This window comes from Hyperoodon ampullatus, assembly GCF_949752795.1.
Source record: "Hyperoodon ampullatus genome assembly, chromosome: 8".
NCBI classification, from domain to species: Eukaryota; Metazoa; Chordata; class Mammalia; order Artiodactyla; family Ziphiidae; genus Hyperoodon; species Hyperoodon ampullatus.
The window spans coordinates 17195753-17214746 of record NC_136921.1 but is presented as its reverse complement, the minus strand read 5'-3'; the positions used below and the strand labels follow the sequence as shown (position 1 = coordinate 17214746).

Sequence of the window (18994 nt, the reverse complement as noted above, 5' to 3'; positions counted from 1 at the left end):
AAACTTTTTAAAAACTTTTCTTTTTAGTCATGCAAAGACAAGTTCTCATTTTTCCATCAACAGGAGTTCCTTGGTGCAAAATTACCTGCACTTTTATATTGTTTTACTGTAGCCCTGCATTAGTGCTAACTGAAAACTCTAGGATAAACAGAGGCAGTTCCTAAAGCAAACACTTTAAAAGAAACCTGAATGTTCAAAATATTACTTTCAGCTGCACATCTTTGCTGGCACCTAGTTAGAGACCAGAGTAATGAAATCTCAATTTCTCCCATTTGTTAATTAGCACCTTTGCATCTTAAGTACTAGAAGTGTTACAGTGTTAATTACCTACAAGTCCGCTCTCAAAAATCAGTGGCTGCTTATGTTTTTTTTCTAATGCATGGCTTTACACAACCCTTAAAAAGCCAACCTATAAAATAGTCTTCCATGTGCATAGGCTAAATGTTACAAAATGTAGTATTTAACAGCTAAAGGTGAGTTCAAGTCAACTAGTGCCCCTGTATTGATCTCTTATTTCTCCCAACACTTTTCTTCTAATCCTCTCCATAATTACATGAACTGCTAGAGCTTTCCTGAAGCTGTCAATGCCTCTTGCATCCATTTTCAAATGGCCAGCAGAGAAGTTGTCTGGGCACTAGATCAAACCGTCAATGTTCCCTACTCAGGGCAATCGACAATCCTCTTGAAGTCTCCTGGCACATCTGTCAAGAGCCTCCTAGGGTTCTTCAAAACTCTTCCCCCTCAGAAGAGAGCAGGAGGGTGGAGGAAGCAGAAAGGTATTGACCCATTCTTTTAACATGCTAATTGGCCTGGGGGCTGCTTCAGTCAGTGCCAAGCTGGACACTTCAAAAGGAAACTGTTTTTCAAAGTGGAGATGTCTTTTTCAAACACTTAATACTGAAAACAAATGAATCTAAGCATCAAGGTCACAGTGCAATGTGAAGGAGGTTGGCCAAATAGAAATGGGATAGGGATATACACAAAGGTGGCCTTTGCATCAATTCATTGATAGTAACAGAAAGTTTGAAAGATACTTTAAACTTCTACAGCCTGTGTGTCCAACATGAACAATTAAGATATAACCTATTGAGTAGCTTACATCAATCCTTAGGAGAAAAATTAACACTGATATAATTAAACTGATATTAATTAAATTAATGTAAATTTAAATTTACATTAAATTAAATGTAAAATATTAATAACATGTTGATGAATGCTTGGACATCTCCATAAATGGTGAAAATGGGAATAAAATTGTTTGCTTAATTATACCTCTAATTGGCAACACACCATGAAGCCTGGACTGAAAAAAAAAAATGGAGGGTGGGTAAGAGCACCACTATTAAAGGATCTTTGTCTACCACCTTTGTTATCAGTTTATTATTTCATCCATGAAACACACAGTACAGATAAGACTACAAGACATAATTAAATGTGTAAAGATTGCAAAGTATTGTTAAGTTGGTAAAATTAATTCATCAAATGTGATGATATGCTCAGTTTTCAGGTCATGTATTTCTGGGGATATATTGTTAGCTGTGAATGGTTATTAACGGAAAAAGCTATATAAAAGAGACAGCAGCTCTGGTAATGAAGAAGCCGCTGTGGAAGGCAAGAGCTGGGAAACTCAGCATTTCAAATCAGGGAAGTTCTTAAGGACAAAAGCCCATGAGAAAAGCACTCCTGACTTAGCTGCATCTTAACTAATCATGAGTTTGGCCCATATTTACCTGCCATGGTATTATGAGAGGAAATCAGTATTCTGTTAACCTCTGACCCCTCGGATCTGCAGCTGACAAAGGACCGATCTGGAGGCCTGGGAGAACCTCGCCAAATGTCAAACAGCAGGGAAGCGATTGTTACGGAGGAAACAGTTGGCTTGGGCGCAGCCAGCTTCATTGGGGCAGACTGCTATTCACAGAAACAAGCCATGAAGAGATAACGCCATAAAATATGAACCAAATGGAACCTTTTTTGCCTTGCTTCTAAATTGTTAGCTTTATGGGACTTCATGCTGAACAGTATGAAAAAAATCCAATTTGCTCTGAAGCGCATTAGTCTGTCTAACATCCTAATTATTGTTTACATTGCCATTTGCCTTCTATTAAGAATTGAATAATTACCCAGCACTTCATAGTTTAAAAATACAAGCAAACAGGATTATCTGGGTAATTAAGAAACTGTACCATAGCTTTGTACTGCTGTGGAAAATATCTGTACACGTAGGGGAAATGATAATTATCAATCAACTTACTTCAAATGGTATTTTCAGGATTTTGAGCAATTGGAGATCTGTAACTTATTAAGAAGAGGTTAGTAAGATCACCTTTGAGAAGTGTGGGTCTGTTTAAATCCATTCTTCGAAACAAGAGCCAGATAAGCAGCTGAATTTTCTCATCCACTAATGACACGAGAGAATATACCAAGTACAGAGCCTTCTGCTGTTCTTTAATCCTAATAATCCATCCCAAATGGACTTTGAACAGCATCATCAAATTTTGTCAGGCCATGTGGAGCTGAACCAAAGCTCTTCTACATTTAGATGTTGTTTTAGCTGACCCAGCCCTTCCACCTAATTACACTGCAAAGTCTGGCTATTCTGCCCTGTGGATCAGTTCGAACTCAAAACTAATTGAACTTCAAAAACATTTCATGCCCAATCCTCTTCTTCTAGTTTATAGAATACATATGATCACGGCCTTCTGAAGACAGGGCTGTTTTCAAGCAGAAAGTGAAGTTTGTTGGGTTAACTATAAGTGTGCTCGCATTACCATTCTAAAGGAATAAAGCAAAGGTTAAGTAAATTTGGAGACACTGGGTGGGGTGGGAAGACAGGAATTCAAAAGGCAACATTCAACCCAAAGCGAATATACATATAGAATAAGGAACAGAATTATAGTCACTATGCCTTTGAAAGAAATTTATCTCGGACGTAAGTGAAAATAAGAGATTTTAATCATGATTCTAGATATGAAGACGGTTGTGTTCATTCATAGATTGAAGGACACTAACACAATGAAAATACCCATGGTGATTTGTACATTATACGCTTTCAGTATCTATTTGTTGAATGAGTGAATAGGTTCCAGACCACTAGTGACCTAAAGCCTCTTTTTGGAATTGCCTGAGATCTTAACAAATCTTTCTCCAAGAATTTTATCTTTTACTTGACCATTTTTTAAGCCCTTTGTTGGGCCACTTCTAAACATTCCTAGCATAATCCGAATAGTGCCATCTCCTCCCTCCTCAGAAAGAACAGCAAGATTCCAGCTGAAACTGTCACTAAACAGGCAAGCCAAGAGATTCACCAAGACTAGGTTCCTTTCCAACGTTCACAATAAAATGAGCAGCGGGACCGTGGGTTGTTTTGCACGGGGCAAGGGGCCCGGGGAGTGACAACCAGCCACACTGGGTCGGGGGGAGCGGGGAGGGTGCGGAGTTGTGCACAAAAAGGGCCCTGTGCAAATACCCCACTCTCCGCCTACACCCCCAATCTCTGGAAGCATTCAAATCAAAACCGAATTAATTTGCATGGTGTCTAAATCATTGGGTTCTGCATAAACAGAAGGAGATTTTGGCTGGAGTTTCCAAAGGAAGCCCTCTAGCCTTTGTGAAAGGGGGAAATGGGTGTGCTGTTTTGCATGAGGGCGCATACAGAATATGCAAATGAGGAATCTGCTGCCTGCAAAAGCAACCCTAGGCGGACAGCTGACGACCCGCATTCACGCAGAAAACGCTCCGTGTCTCCAAAGGGAGTTGTCAGCGGTACCAACCCGATTGTTTCCCCAGAAGCCCAAATAGACTCTGAATATTCATAAAATGTCCATTTAGTCATGGGACTATTAATTACCCTCCAGATCATGGGACCCAGTGACCTCACCTGCTCTCCTCCTCCCAAAACAGCTCAGAGGTACCAGCTGGAAGGGGGCACAGTGAGAAAGGTTTTAGGCCCTAAGTGAAAAAGATACAGTCTCTCAGGGTCCAGGGGCCAGCTGAGGCCTTCTTTAATCATTCCTTCTCACAAGCACAGTAAAACTTAAGAGAGCACTGAGGCATGTTATTGGACACAGATAAACCATTTTTAAAAAGCTAAGCGCTACAAATTGCTGCCTAATTTTATAGAAACATCTAAAGGGTTGAATAAATGCCATCCTTCTAAGCTACCTAAATCTCCCAGATTCTGAAAGTTTCCAGAGCTTTCTTATTTTACTTTAATTTTAAAGTGTCTACAGAAGACAGAAGTGCACTCCCTGTACCTGCCAGAAAAACAAAAAGCTGATGGACCAGTGCAGCGGTTCTCAAACTTTTTTGTCTCATGACCCTTTTACACATTCTTTAAAAAACTGGGGATGCCAAAGTGCTTTTGTTTATGTGGGTTAAAGCTACCAATATTTACCATTAGAAACTGAAACTGAGAGGAACTTATCTAAAAGTATCGATAATAAGCCCATTACATGTTAACACAATTAATATGTTTTAATGAAAAAAATTACTATATTTTCTAAAACGAAATTAGTGAGAAGAGTGACATCGTTAATGCCTGGCTTAACAGAGGACAGCTGGATTCTCATACTTGCTTCTCTATTCAATTTGATGAGATGAGCTATCACGTATCAGCCTCTGGAAAACTCCATTCATGAGAAAAGGGGAGGGAAAAGGCGAATGACATATTAGCATTAAAGTTTTGACCTTGCAGACCACATGAAAGGGTCTTGGGGAACCCAGCTGGAACACACTTTGAGAATCACTGCAGTAGGCTGGAGAACAGAGGATTTGATCAATGCAGATAAGAACAGCCATTTCATACCATCCCCTACCCTTGCATATGTCAACACTGCCCTCACCTCCCCCCCCAAAAAATCTACTTCAAACCCTAAACCGGTTTCCATTGTTGGACAGACAATGACCTAATAGGCCATACTGTCACCATATTTCTATCGAACAACAATAAAATTAACAATAATATTTTCCACTTCATTAGTGCTTAATCATTCTAGGCACTGTGCTAAACCCTTTGTACATGCATGCTGATATGTATGTGTCATACATAATAACATACCATTGTCAGCAATTTGCAGATGTAAACTTGAGGTTAGGGAGGTTAAGTTGGTGACCATGATTGCACACCTGGTTAAGCAGCACACCTAGAAACTAAACTCAAGTCTCAAACTTCAAAGGCAGGTCTTAGCCATTTTGTACTAATAACTATGTTAACTCATGGGCTGCAGAGATTTTTGAACATTCAGATCATAGAGATGGTTCATAAACATGATGAAAATAGTTAAGAACCAACTGAAGTAGGAATTACAAAAAAGGACCTCATTAATATGTTAGTCACATGCAAAGATTCTGATATATCATGTTGACTCCATGAAACATTACTCCACCAAATAAATGTTTAATATGAAACAGGCCACAATACCTTATGCATTTATTTATTCATTCATTCAATGAACATTTAATGAGACTCCACTATGTTCCTTAATTGTCAGTGGTCTTACTTGTCTGGTTATCCTAGACTGACCTCCTCCACATACATGCTCATAGTCAAGAAGTTTTACTAAATTCACTTGTCCAAGATAAAGCCAGAAAAATAACAAAGCAAAGTTAATCCAATTTTTTTAAATGTACATGTATGATTTACAAATTAAAGTGTTCATTTAAAAATATTACCAGTAAAAACTAAGACACCCTAACTATCAACCAACAAGGGAAAAAGTTAAAGTATGATATGTTCATACTACAGAATATTAATTATCAATTATGAAGGATGAAAAAAAGTTATATTCTCTAATATGGAATGATATCCATGACAAACAGTCAAGCATCTTAAAAACAAGATGACAAGAAGATGATTCCATTTCTATAATTTTTTAAAATACATGAATATAGATATATTTGCATTATCTGCCAAATCATAAAGACTGGTAACTCAGAAATAAGTTGGAGTAAGAGTTTGAAGCATACAGTTCTTTGATAATGTTAAATTCATTAATTAAATGTAAAAAAAAATTGCCCCCCAAAAACCTAAGTATTAAAATTCAATGATGTGAAAGTCAAACATGTATCATGACCACCTCTGTTTCACGCTGTAGTAAATGAAAAGCCATTTAATCTGTCTTTCTCCTAAAGACTCAAGTCTTAACAGAATAATTATGTCTTAATTCATTTTTGAAAAGTACAAGGAAGTTCAGTCAGATTAAAATAAATCATCAAATCTTAAATATCGGATTCAAAAATCCCTGAGATAGTTCCTACATGGTGCTTTGGTGAATCCAAAATAGAGACCATTGCCTGATTCACACTCACAAAAGAAGCCCGGTCACACATAGAAGGGAAAATAAAAAGTATAACGGAGAAAGGACAATAATTAAACCCTGCTCTTCTCAGAGGTAAAGATCATGTCTTTCAATGATCACAGCCATGCTTCAAAGCCAGAGATAAAAGCAGCCATGTGACTTAAGCAATTGATTCTTAAAGACATGATTCAAAGGTAGAAGAAAAATTTCAGAAGTGGAAAGGATATAACAGTATCTCTCTGAACTATATTTTAAATGCTTTCTTTCCAGTACTGTGTTCTCCTACGGTCCTTCTATAATATATTAGGAAAACAAAGTAATAATTTTTGTTTAATCACAGCCCTCTCCCTCTTTTCAGTGCACAGATATGAAATATTTCTATTTTACAGCCATCAAAGCATTTCTATATCGTTCTTTCTCAAAAGAGCTTTTAATAAGATACCTTTTGCTGATATGAAGGCATCATATATGTAATGATAGATAATATAGGTCCTAGATATATAGGACCCCAAACAATTTACAGCAAAATTATGTATTTATGTAAGGTTTAATTCCTACCTAGCTTAATTTTGTCACAGCTATTATTTGTGATTATTTGGCCTTAAGTGACTCCATAAGAATGTTTTCGTTTCATTAGTATTATTTTTATACATGCTCTCTGAAAATATTGCTTATTAATCTTTCACAAAGAGTAAATCTGTGACTTCCCTTTCACTGTTCAGCTCTTTAATTAAGCAAAAAATAAGTTAATAAAGAATCTTTTCCTCTTCCTCCTGCTTAATATTTCTGAGGTAATAAAAAAACCCTGTAAAACATCTGGAACATTCCCTCCTGGGGGGGTATGTGTAGGGGGAGGGGGGACATGTCTGAGGAGGATTTTGTTTCCTTTTTCCTACTAACCAGCACAGTTACTTATCCGCTGCACCCAATCAAACTACTGCTAACATCAGCCAGACATTCTCCTGGAGAAGACAAATGAGTGGCTTACACTCTTTTTTGTCCTCCTGAGACTGAGCCAGATCATTCCAGAAAATGGTATTCAAGAGCAGCATGAACTTGCAGCTGCTGCAGAGGGCATGCCTGCCCTCACCCGGCCGCTCTTGACACTTTGGACGCGGCTACTCACCTCCGTCTGCATTTGCATGTACTGCTTGGAGGTAAGAACTCCAAGAGGAAGTGTAGTCCTGTCCCCAAGGTCCCTTGAGGACTCCGGCTGATGACCAGGGTTATATTCAAACAACAGCACACCCCAGGCCCCCACCCGCCCTGGCCATTTTTGCCCAAGGATCTTTTGTCAAACATTTAAGATCTTAATCAATCTTCACTCTGACCTCCCAGACCCCAAGGAAGATGGATGAGGAAGTAGGTGACCTTTCACCTGTTCTTCTATTTGTCCTGCCACAGCAGACTCATTGAAAAGACAATTGGGGAGGAACCTGCTGCCAGAGTTCTGAAGACTTGCCCATTCTCCTTTATATCCTTTCTTAAGCTCCCTTTACGCCCTGGTCTTTCTTATCCCACTTCCAAATCACTTTTCTTTCACTCAGAAGAAAGTTCTCCTTCCTGTAGGGGAGGGAAAAAAAAATGACACTCTCCAAATATCATTTTCAAATGAATGTTATTCTTTGTTAGGGCAAAGGCAATGCTTCCTATCTTTGTCCTTGACTTCTAAGAGCGGTTGTAAGATGGACTTCCCTTTTACCATTTTAACTCGACACTCTTAAAATTCAACAGTTATGACCTTGGTAAGAGCTGAGTGATAAAGGAAACGTTAGCATTAACATCAGATTAATGCTTTATGATCTAAAAGGTGATTTTTACTAATTTTACATCACTATGTCCTCATAGCAAGTCTCTAAGCTAAGTACAATTATTATCAACCCATTTTATAGATGAACAAACCAAGGCTCAGAGGGCTTAAGAAACATGCTCAAGGTCTTTCAGCTAAGTGACCAAACTGAGACACATTTCCTTGTGTCGATGTTCTTTCTGCTCTTCCTAGATAATCCCGATACTCCAGTAATGATGGCACGGATGGAGGAAACCATTTTCATTACTCTTAAGATGTTTACAGTCTTGAGTTATCCCTAAAAATTCTCACTCAAATTTGGAATTTTAGAATTCTTGTCATTCAAGTTTTTTCTTCCTCCCTAAATTCATCAGAGATTCTTACCTGGTAGTCTTAAATACAAGCAAAGTGCAAGGTTTTGTGCAAAAAGTGTCTTCTTGAAAGATTTAATCATTTTACAAGTAGCAAAGAAAACACCTGGGTAGCAAGAGTGCAGAGAACAAAGATTCTCAAAAATAGCTTAATCAACCTTCCCCTTCCATTAAATATCTCACCTTGTGTTAGGAACAGTTTGCTCAAAAATGGACTGGACCTAAAACATGAAGCCTCACCCTTTCCATGGACCACATGATGAGGAACTGGATTCCCAAGGTTATTTCCATAAAGCCAACCACTACCATGTTCAATTGCCTTTACATTCACTTCCCCCTCCATCTTTTTCTCTTTTCCTTCTAATTTGGGTTGTAAAAATGTCAAGGAGTCTCACAGTGCAGCAATGTATGAGTTACTGGGCTCTGTGACAATTGGAAATCAATGACGTTAGATACAGAGAAATGTACTAATGCCAGAAGCATGAACATTTGAGCAAGAAATGGAAGACAATGGTGTGTGTTTTAAAATATATATAAGAATCTTGAAATGTAAAGATGTTCAAGTCCTGTCTTACAAAAACCAAAAAGGCAGAATAATTTACTCTAAAATGTGATGCAATGTCACTGCCCTATTCATTTCACTCTTCCTGCTATGATGATAGTAATTTCAGTGCCAGTAACAATGCACTCACATATTTTCTAATGTTAATACCAGAATCTACTTCAGGGTTTCCATTTGGTACAGCTTACCTAGTAGTTGCCAAGTCAAGAGTTAACAAAATGGCAAGAAATCAACCTTTGTAAAAACAAAACAAAACAAAAAAACCCTTGAAATTCCAACCTTTAGATTTTCAAGTTCACAAGTTTACCTTTTGACTCTAGGTCAACAGAAAAGTTTGCCAGCCTTTATTCTGTTTTACTTTTCAATGCAATTAAAACACAGTCATTGTTAGCTATGCCTAGAAATAACTATAGCAGATCAAGAATGACACTTATGAACTCTGAAAGGAGAAATGCATAACTCTATGACACCAAACTACCCCAAATGCAACTTTCTTTAGGTTATAACTGTTGATTTCCAATCAGTCAAGTGGATTGCTCCATAGTTAATCCCACCCTGTCATTAAGATGGTTGAAATGCCAGACAAATTGTTTGGCAGTCAGTTATTTCGGGCTCTTTAATTGCCAAATCAGATGAACCATGTGGCAATGTAGTCTACAGTTCAACAATCACCCTGAGAAAAGATTAATCTGATCTGTTCCAGAGATGGGACCAAGAGTTACACGCTTTAGTAGTAACCATAATAAGACTGGCAGCAGCAGACTATTAATAACCACTGAAAATAAATACCAAGCAAAAATACAAATCTTGGAATGACTGCTTTTTTTTTAAGCCTTAATCCACACATGACATGAGCAATCCATATAAATACGGATTACTCCCAGCCCTTCCTCAAACGCAAAGCTGATATAAAGAAAACAAGTTTGCAAACTCCCCAGAAAGACGAAATAAGGGAAGAGGGAAGTGCAGACACAGAACTTTAGGTGAGAGGAAAAAAAAAAAGTCACCCTAGTAATATGATAAACAGTAATTAACATGATTTTAAAAATCTGGATTTCTTCAGAAACTCAATAATCAAAATGGATTACAATTTACTATTGCCTCTGACCACAGATCGAATAAGAAGACTTTTCCTAGCTCTTTATCACATCCGCAGGGAAATCAAGAGGTCTTTCATCAAGATTCATTTCACTTGGAAACCCTATCAATGGGCGCTCAGTGGAACATAAGGCACTTGAAACCTTGTCACTCCACTTTGCTGGGCCATGTCTACACTGATCCACAAGGCAGGAAAAACTGGACTTTCCTCACACAGCTCAATTTTAATCAGCAGGAGGAAACTGGAACAACAAATCCTAATTCCACATTTAAATCATTCATGTACACATCCATACGAGGAGAGATGTTTACGGACAGGAGAACCATGGTTCGAAAATGTGTCGGCCCTCTTTAAGTAAGGATCAATCAAGGCCTTTCTTCAGCTTGTTCATTTACATTTCAGAGGGCACATCAAGCCGGTTCAGATCTAAGTGCCTGTTAGCAAATGTGTTTGGCCTTCTGCTGATTACAGCAGCATCATTTATTTTGTCAGTATTAGAATCGTCTTAGCTTTGCCACCTGGAGCTGTAGCACTTACTCATTAGACCCCTCTGTCCCACCACATCCCACAGGGACTGCTAATTACTGGCTTTACTCCATTTAGTCTCATCTCTGATTTAATTATGTGCACTAAGCCCTAATGAAAAGTACAAGATGGCTCTCCTTACCTTGGCATTCTCCATTCCGCTCTTCATGCCCGGCATGGCATAGGCAGTTGCCAATGGGTACCAGCCATTCACCATCTGCCCCGCAGTACATTTTTGGCACATCCTTCTCTTCTGAGTTGTTGACACAGGAGCCTCGAACTTCCACCAGGGAAGACGTATCGGCGCCTGTGATGGTGTCTGGAAACTGAGCCAGATTGCGAACGGTGAGCGGACACTTCTTGTAGAACACTCGGACAGAAACCAAGGCGATGCAGGCCCCTACATCCTGAAACGCCAGATAGAACCCCTTTTTGCTCAATGGCCCTACATCCCGGATTTCCGTGTTCAGCTTCATGATTCGGTCGCCAATGTCCACTTGGGTGAAGCTCTCGTCGGCGGCGATGGTGTCAATTTTGGCAAACTGGCTCTCTCGGATAAAACGCTCCTTGTCGTTGTCTGATTCATAGTAGTACAGGTTAAACGTCTCCTTGCAAGTGCCCATGACACCCGGAAGACTGTTGCAGTCCCTCAAGGTGAACTTGATCTCAATGTACACCCTCTGAGCCCCTTCTCGGGTGATCCAATCAGTTCGCAGCCAATTATTCTGGCTGGGCTCCATCACGTTGCAGACTTGGTAGGTTCGGATTGGCGTATTTTTTTCATCCATGATACTCACTTCCTCCCACTGCAAAGATCCAAAGGAAATGCATTGATTACAAAAATTTCATCATACCGTGATTTATCAGTTCTATTTTACCCTCATAGGACAGTGATGATTTTTGTTGCAATAAGAAAGAAAGCTACCTAGCACTAATTCCTCACCAAGATGATATTATATTGGGAAAGTATTTTAATTTTCACTCTTTTGCCTCAGATCCAGAGGTTTTGCTGGATTGATTGCTTTGAGTTCTCAGCAGTTCCTCGTCCGTGGTGGTCTAACAACCTCAAATTCACCTATTACAACTGCTACAATTTCAAGTGACAACAGTTCAAACTTACTCATAAATGAATAGACTAGGATGTGTATTGTTTCAACAACTGAGCAGAGACCTGCAAATTAAGAGCAGGAAGTGCAGAGTCTGCCAAAGGAAGACAATTATCAGTCAATTAGTGGTGCTCCTGTCAGAACTTTGCTCTCTAATACCTAAAAAAAAAGTCTTTTTTTTTTTTTTTTTTTTTTTTTTTTTTGGCGATGTCACTACTCTTTAAAGGGGTAAAGAAAATCTCACCATTCTGGTTTTGGTAAGCCTGGGAAGATAGAGAGTAAACTTTATGGTCAGATTTCTCAAATACACTGTCATTTATAATGGTAGAACACTTTCCAAAAAGATGTATTCACTCAAAAAGTGTGTATACTGTTCTTATTTTTAAAACAAAGTAAACACGAATGCACACGTGCATTGCTTCTAAATAGTCTGTGGATATTGAGAATAAAATAGTAAGTGGTACTTATGAGTGAAAGCCCAAGAAAATTAAAGAAGGGTAGTAGGGTTTTCTTTCAATCTACTTCTTAACACAGAGATTCTCATAGTGGGATAATCTGAGTTCAGCAAAATTCACTGTGACTAGCGTTGTAGTTTCATTCTCGCTGTGGCTTTTAAAATAATCCTAAAAGCAGCAAGATAATTTGGGGCTCCTACCAGACTGATAGGCAGCCTCCAATTCTTCATTAATATCTACAGTAATGCCTTTATATAGATCTGGTATAAATCAGCTTAAGTATCTAACACATGAATATAATTAGAAGAAAAAAGATAGTTTAAAAAAATTTGTATTCTATGATGGCTATATTTAAAACTCCATTCAAGCCAATGAAGTACATAGAATCATAACATATCTTTTAACAGGTTTCCCATCTGTGCATTGGAAAACTATTAATGGATGGAAATGTTACTATGTGAAGGGCCATAATGCATAAAATTCTGTATCCCTTTCATCTGCCACCATTATGAAAGTTTTAGAACTGGGAGAGTTAAGTGCCCTGTGGTGATTAAAATTTCTTTTTATCCACTAAGCAATAAATCACCAGTAATTTACTTATTTGGGGGAAATTCATGTAAATCCAAAAATAGATCCCCACCTTCAAAAAAACCTACTCAGCATGCTTCTCATCTCAGAACAAAGGAAATATGGAAAAACACATTTATCAATGTAAATGAAAGCACATAGGGATATCTCCACAGTTCATACACATAATTCGGGTCTAATTCGAATTTTCCAGCCCGAACTTAATTGTCTAAACACATTGATCAATTCAGCAGAACAATGACAATTCTCCCCTTAGTTTTGCATTTTACAATCAGTGTCAGAAACTCAGTATACTCCTTTAAATGAACACTGAAAAGAAATTAGGTTTTTGCTACAATGTTGCTATCAGAAACCATCATTTTCCATTATTTTCATGTTCTGCTTAGCTGTTCTGATAGAAAAATGAAAGGACAGTGACTACAATTCATTTTTGACCCAGTGGTGTTATCAAATAAGGTTTCTTTTTCTTTTTAAAAATAACAACAACAACAAACAAATAAATGTCATTATTGGTCAAAATTATAATCTCAAATTTCCAGCCAAGAAAGATGTGAACTGTTCTAACAATAAGTAGAGATTTCAGAATAATCAAAAGATTCAAATATGCTTTTACACTCAGAAAGACTTCTTTAAAGCCAATCCACCCCCTACTTGTTAGATATCCAATTTACCCCTTCATTCTAGGCCCAAAGTCTTCTTTATTACAAAATCTAGAAATTAATTAAACTTTATAATTTGGCACATAATTTCTCAATGGCTGCTATGTATTTTGGAAGGACTAATTCTATTATACACAAATAAAATTTCATTTCTTATGTTTCATAACAATATTTAAAACATTACACGCATGGTATTTAAGGAAAAGGAAGGAGTACATTCTATATTCAGAAGTCCACATTCTGCCCATAAAAGGTTCTGGGTTGTGTACACTCAGCTATGCACAGTATTTTTTTTTTTTTAAGGGACATGGAGACAACCAAAAGAAGTTTTGTGTCTAGAAAAAGTGACCAGGTGCTCTTTCAACAGTTCTCTGGGAGCTGGGGTGGGGGGAGGGAGATGTCTGTAGCATATTAAGTTGCAATAAAAGCTTCCCAGAAACTAGATAGACCATGAACTGTACTTGAAAATGTGTTACTCCTTGCTTTTCAATAGGTCACATGTATATTTAGTGTAACAAGTCAGGTCCCAAATCATACTAGATGTATCCTCTCTTCAAACTTGGGAACAGCCAGTAAGAAAAATAAGGCTCATTAATTTTTTTAATGCAAGTACTGATACCTTCCATCCTCAGTTTTGCCAGCAGTTCTAATACATTCAGCCTACAGAGCAATACCTCTGATGTAGCATGGGAAAGCCTCCTTGAATCAGTGACCTTTCCAGGGTATAGGATTAACAAGAGTCTGACTCTCACAAGATAAAGCTGTACCTTTCTTCACATTCAAAGGATGAGGGCAATTGCCTGCAATCAGCGGTGAATACAGCCTGTCTACACTGCCAGAGGCCTGCCAATCATTCTCCCTCCCTTTAAAAAAAAATGGTTTTGAGGGCAAACTAGAATTTTTCAGCAGAGACCCAACCAACTTCAGTCAAGTTCAGGCAGAAAAACAGGAAGGCAGGACAATCTCCATTTTATTTCAAATGGATGACAAGACTTGCTTTGGAAAAAGCCTAAAATTTTCCATTCTTGCCTTGTCTTATTTTTGAAGCCCATCTTCTATAACAGTTTCTGTGAATCTTTATTTTTTTCAATCCTTTATTGTTTATTCAATGGCCAGGTGTGAAGCGCCATACTGGGTGCTGGCATTACAATTTTTGCCTGATAAAGACTCCTAATCTTTCACCCCCCCATTGCTTTTAATCAAATGACTCAGTCATAGACTATCAAGCATGTAAAGGTAGGATGATATGCTTAATTTTTAAAGGATTTGAGAGTTTCAATTTGGCAGATGCCAGAGTTACACATTGTACTGATTTCTTTCCAAAGCTGATTCATTCTGACTTATTATTAAGGGGGGAGGATGGGGTAGGAGAATGTGGCTATTGACCTAATTCTATTCTCATGGCAAATTCAAGAAGAAATGAACAATGATGCACTCTCATACTCTATAATCCAGCCTCCCCAATCCCCAAAGATCCAAGATTCCAAATACTTTAACTTTCACATTTAGTAACAACAATGCCAAACTTGGGGCTTTTTTTTTTTTTTTTTTCTGCATAGATGTTGCCCTTGGTACAAGTTCATAAGGCTTTCTCTCAGCGTGCAAGTGAAAAGCAGCTGATTTAAGATTGTCATAGCAAGTTACAGAGCCCCCCGCTGCTCACACACAGAACTAAACCTGCTCCTGGTACAATTAGAAATGTTCTCTCCCTGGTATTTTTATTTATTCATTTTCCTCCTCTGGAAATAGAACAATTGCTCTAAAATTAACTCTGTCAGGACTTCATGGCTATCACAGCAATAGGCATAAATACTAATTTGGTCCCCAGTTCGCATTTCTTGTTGGTGTTTTAGTCTTAAATAGGCATCTAAGGCAATGCCTCCACCAATCTCCTAGTTTTGAAACCCCTTTTTGCCCTTTTGGATTCCAGTTCTTCCATGACAGAGCTATCCAAAGGGAGTATAGGATTTCTCCAACAAAGCGTAATTCACTTCATAGGCCATGGCGGAAATCTGACCCCCGGCCACAATCAACAAGAATCACGTCATTAGGACTCTCAGAAAGTTGCTAATCACTCCTTTTTACCCTGTGGATCAGAGAGCAATTCGGAACTTACCCCTCCTTCCAGAGGGCTTGCTATCCACCCAAGTTCTCCCTGAACAGATCTGGAATCCAGTAAAGTAACTGCAAAAAACCAAAGAAAAATAGATTAATTTTCAATTGCAAAAAGCCAATACTACAAAAAACCATTTGCCTGAGCGTTTCCATATGTGCCGAGGGTGTGCATATCCAACTCTGATCAAAACCTAAACCCGGTCTCACTTATGTAAATAATCATTACTCACTCGATCTTCTCCCCTCTTTAAATCTGCAGGTTCTTATTTATTTAACTTGCTTAGCATTTAAAATTCCATCCCAGGACTCAGTTGATTCTTTTTCTAAAAAGGATGAATTGAGAATCTCAAGTACAATCCAAAAAATAAATATATCTATGTAGGGCAGTTACACTCCCAAGCAAAATCTGCATTCATCTCTGTCTGGTATCTACTAGAGTTATTTGTTTTTGCAAGTTTCAGATGACCGCATAACTCATCATCATGGTGACAGAGCCACAAGTGAATTCTATCAGAGAGTACTCAAAAGGGTCATGAAAAGGCTCTCTCCCCTATCATTTTTTTTTTTTTCCTCCACCACCAAATAAATAGGCCCTGGATGTGGTATCCGCTGCTTTTTTAAATATCAAAGTTTCAGAAGGGGGAAATGGCAGACGTGTGGAATTAGAATGCAAATACACTTAAGTATTCTCTTTGGCCTTTTTGAAGACAATCGGAGACTCCTTCCCCCAAGAGGAAATCACTGGTTTAAATTTTAGTTATGGAGGACTGCCTAATAGATTTAGTATGCTTGTGCTACACCTAAGAGTATGCATCCAAGCTTGTGGGGACCGGGAGGGCGGCTATGCAGCGGTCGCACCCCGCCCACGCTGGAACAGTCCTAGGCACCGAGAACACTGAAAACGACGCAATGAATTCCTAAACTCTCCACATTGTCTTTCCCACCGAGACCTGCAGGCCTGGGGGTCGAAAGGCCCATCTCAAAGGAACCACTGGATTATTAATTTGATCAGGGAGGCTGGCTCTTCAGGCTGGGGGAGGGGTGGGAAATGGGAAACCTTCATCCTTGCTCGTGCGCACCCCAACTCTCAGTCTCGCCCCCCCCGGCCCCTGAATTCTACCCACCTCTCCTCTCATTTCACCCCGACGTCCAAGTAGTTAAAAATGAGCCTCTTTCCCCTGATTTTCCCGAGAAACCTGAATTCCTAGGGTCTGTTAATTATTTTAAAATGTAGAGCCTTCCCTGGGTCGCTCCCGCCCGGAGTTGCGCCCCGCCCCCCTTCTGTCCTCTCGGTCCCTAGAGAAAAGCCCGCTACATCCATTTGGATTTATGTAAGGTGGATTAGGGACACAAAGGGAACAATAAGACCCAATTTACAAAAAAAGGAAGGGAGTAGAAAGGGAGGGTAAAAGGGAGAAAAGAAAACGTGATGGGAATAAAAAGCAACAAAATGAATTAATTTTTAAGGGGGAGGAGGGGTCGGAGAGGGGGTGACCCCCCTCCTTTCTACATCAGCCTACAGCTCCATCACCGCCTTTTTTGTCTAAGGCTCCCAAGTTTTGCTCCCAAAAGAAAAAACAAGGGGAAAAAAGGAAAAAAAATCTCTGCGTTTGGTGCAGAGAGGTCTTGGGGGACGTCCTAACAAGAGTGCGAAGTAGTCAGGAGAACGCGGGATCTACGATCCCGCTCAGAGGAACGACCCCGGGGACCGAGGGGCAGCAGGGACCGAGATGGCCCACGTCGGTAGGAGAGAGGAGATCGAAAGGGTGACAGAGCGCCTCTTTCCTCCCAAGCCTTGTCTGCCGGCAGGTGTGTGAATCTCTGGGAGGTTGCGTCTAGCGAGCTCTTGGTACCGCTTGCCCAGCCAAGGCTAAGTTGGTTTTTGGCTCCCTCCTTCGGAACAGGGAAAATGATAGATTGTACGGGGATGGATGCACGGATCCTGGAGAGATGGACAGACGGATGGATGGATGGATGGATGGATGGATGGATGGGAGGGTGGGAAGGTGAAGGAGTCGGCGAGCCAGTTGCGTGCAGACTCGAGCGCGAGCATCGCCGGAACATAAGCGCACACAATCGGGGCACTCGAGCACAGGCACACAATTGTCCGCGTCGACGCGGGCACCCGCGCACCCACAGACACCCATATGCGCGCGCGCGCGCATACCCACACGCACACGCAACTCGCCTTTCTCTGAGATCATCAGAAACTAAATGATAAACCCCCACCTCCCCGACACAGACACACACACACACACACACACAGCCCTCCAGCACGTCCAAACAGACGCACATAAAACTGAGCACCCACACTGATCCAGTTGGTTCGGCACGTTCCCTTCAAACTAACCCGGTGTACAGTTCTAGGGGCAAAAAGCTAAAACTCGAGTACGTTCAGCTTGCCGGCGGGTTCCCAAGGTCTGCGGGGTGACATGAGGAGCTTGGTGTCCCCTAGGCCAGCAATCGCACCCCGACGGCGCGGGGGCCCGGTTGGGAGAAAGGTATCTGACGCCGGGTGCTAGCAATCAGGTCACCAGCGACCGGCGAGCGGCGCCACGACCGCTGCGCGGTGGAGGCCCGGCAGCCAGGTCCCGGGAAGCGCAGGGCTCGGGAAACTTTGCAGAAACCAGAGCTCGCAAAGCTTTCGCAAGAACCCGAGAGCACCGCCATACCCTCAAGGAGCTCCAGGCTTCCGTTCCCCCTCGACCTGGGCTGAGTGGGTAAGTGGTGGTAGGAGGAGGTCCACAAAATTTATTTATTTATTTGTTTTCTTGGCGTTGTCTCCCGTGCATCCCCTCGGGGCACCTCGGGCTGCCCTCGCCGGTGGATGCCGATAAACTTTGTCCTTTCGCTACAAACTTGGGCAACCTCGCCACACGCACAGGTCACCGCCCCGAGGCAGGCTGCCCGGCCGCTCCGCGCCTTCCCTTCGCTGTTCCCCCCGCTCCAGACCCCTTTCTCCGGAGTCAAGGCGACCGCTCGCGCTGGGATCCCCCTGCACCCTCCGGCCTCGCGCTCCCGGGGACCATTCACCCGCCGATCTTCGCCTCTGTGTCCCAGACCGCAGAAAGGCCGCCCCGTTCTTACCTTCATTCGCGGGATACACCCTGGAACCGGTGACAGCGTCGCAAATCCCAAACAGAAACGAAAAGAGGAGGAAATAAAAAATCCCAGCCATGGTTCGCCGGTGCTAACGCTGCTCCTGCTGCTTCTATCCCAGTGGAATAAATGCTTAAGTTAGGAGTGCAGCAGGCTGAAGACATTGCCAAGGGGGTGGGCCCGGCCCGTGACGTGACCCGCCAGTCAGGGGCCCGCAGCCAATAGTAGCGCAGAAGGGGTTGCCTTGCTCCGCCCCCGATGAGCAGAGCCCGCCCCTATGCCCCTCCCACTCTGGGCTCGGCTGGGCGCTAGGTCTCCCCGGGATTA

At 40.9% G+C, this 18994-nt stretch overlaps 1 protein-coding gene across 1 annotated transcript in view; it reads right to left on the bottom strand.

The window, feature by feature from the left end:
• Nucleotides 1-18746, bottom strand: part of EPHA4 (EPH receptor A4) — a gene marked incomplete at both ends in the record, with an annotated part of 138391 nt that extends 119645 nt beyond the window's left edge. The window contains 3 exons of the mRNA XM_079710441.1: nucleotides 10788-11451; nucleotides 15570-15637; nucleotides 18656-18746. Coding sequence (XP_079566567.1) covers nucleotides 10788-11451; nucleotides 15570-15637; nucleotides 18656-18746 — 823 coding nt within the window. The remainder of the gene's footprint in view (nucleotides 1-10787; nucleotides 11452-15569; nucleotides 15638-18655) is intronic.
• Between the last annotated feature and the right edge of the window lie 248 nt (nucleotides 18747-18994).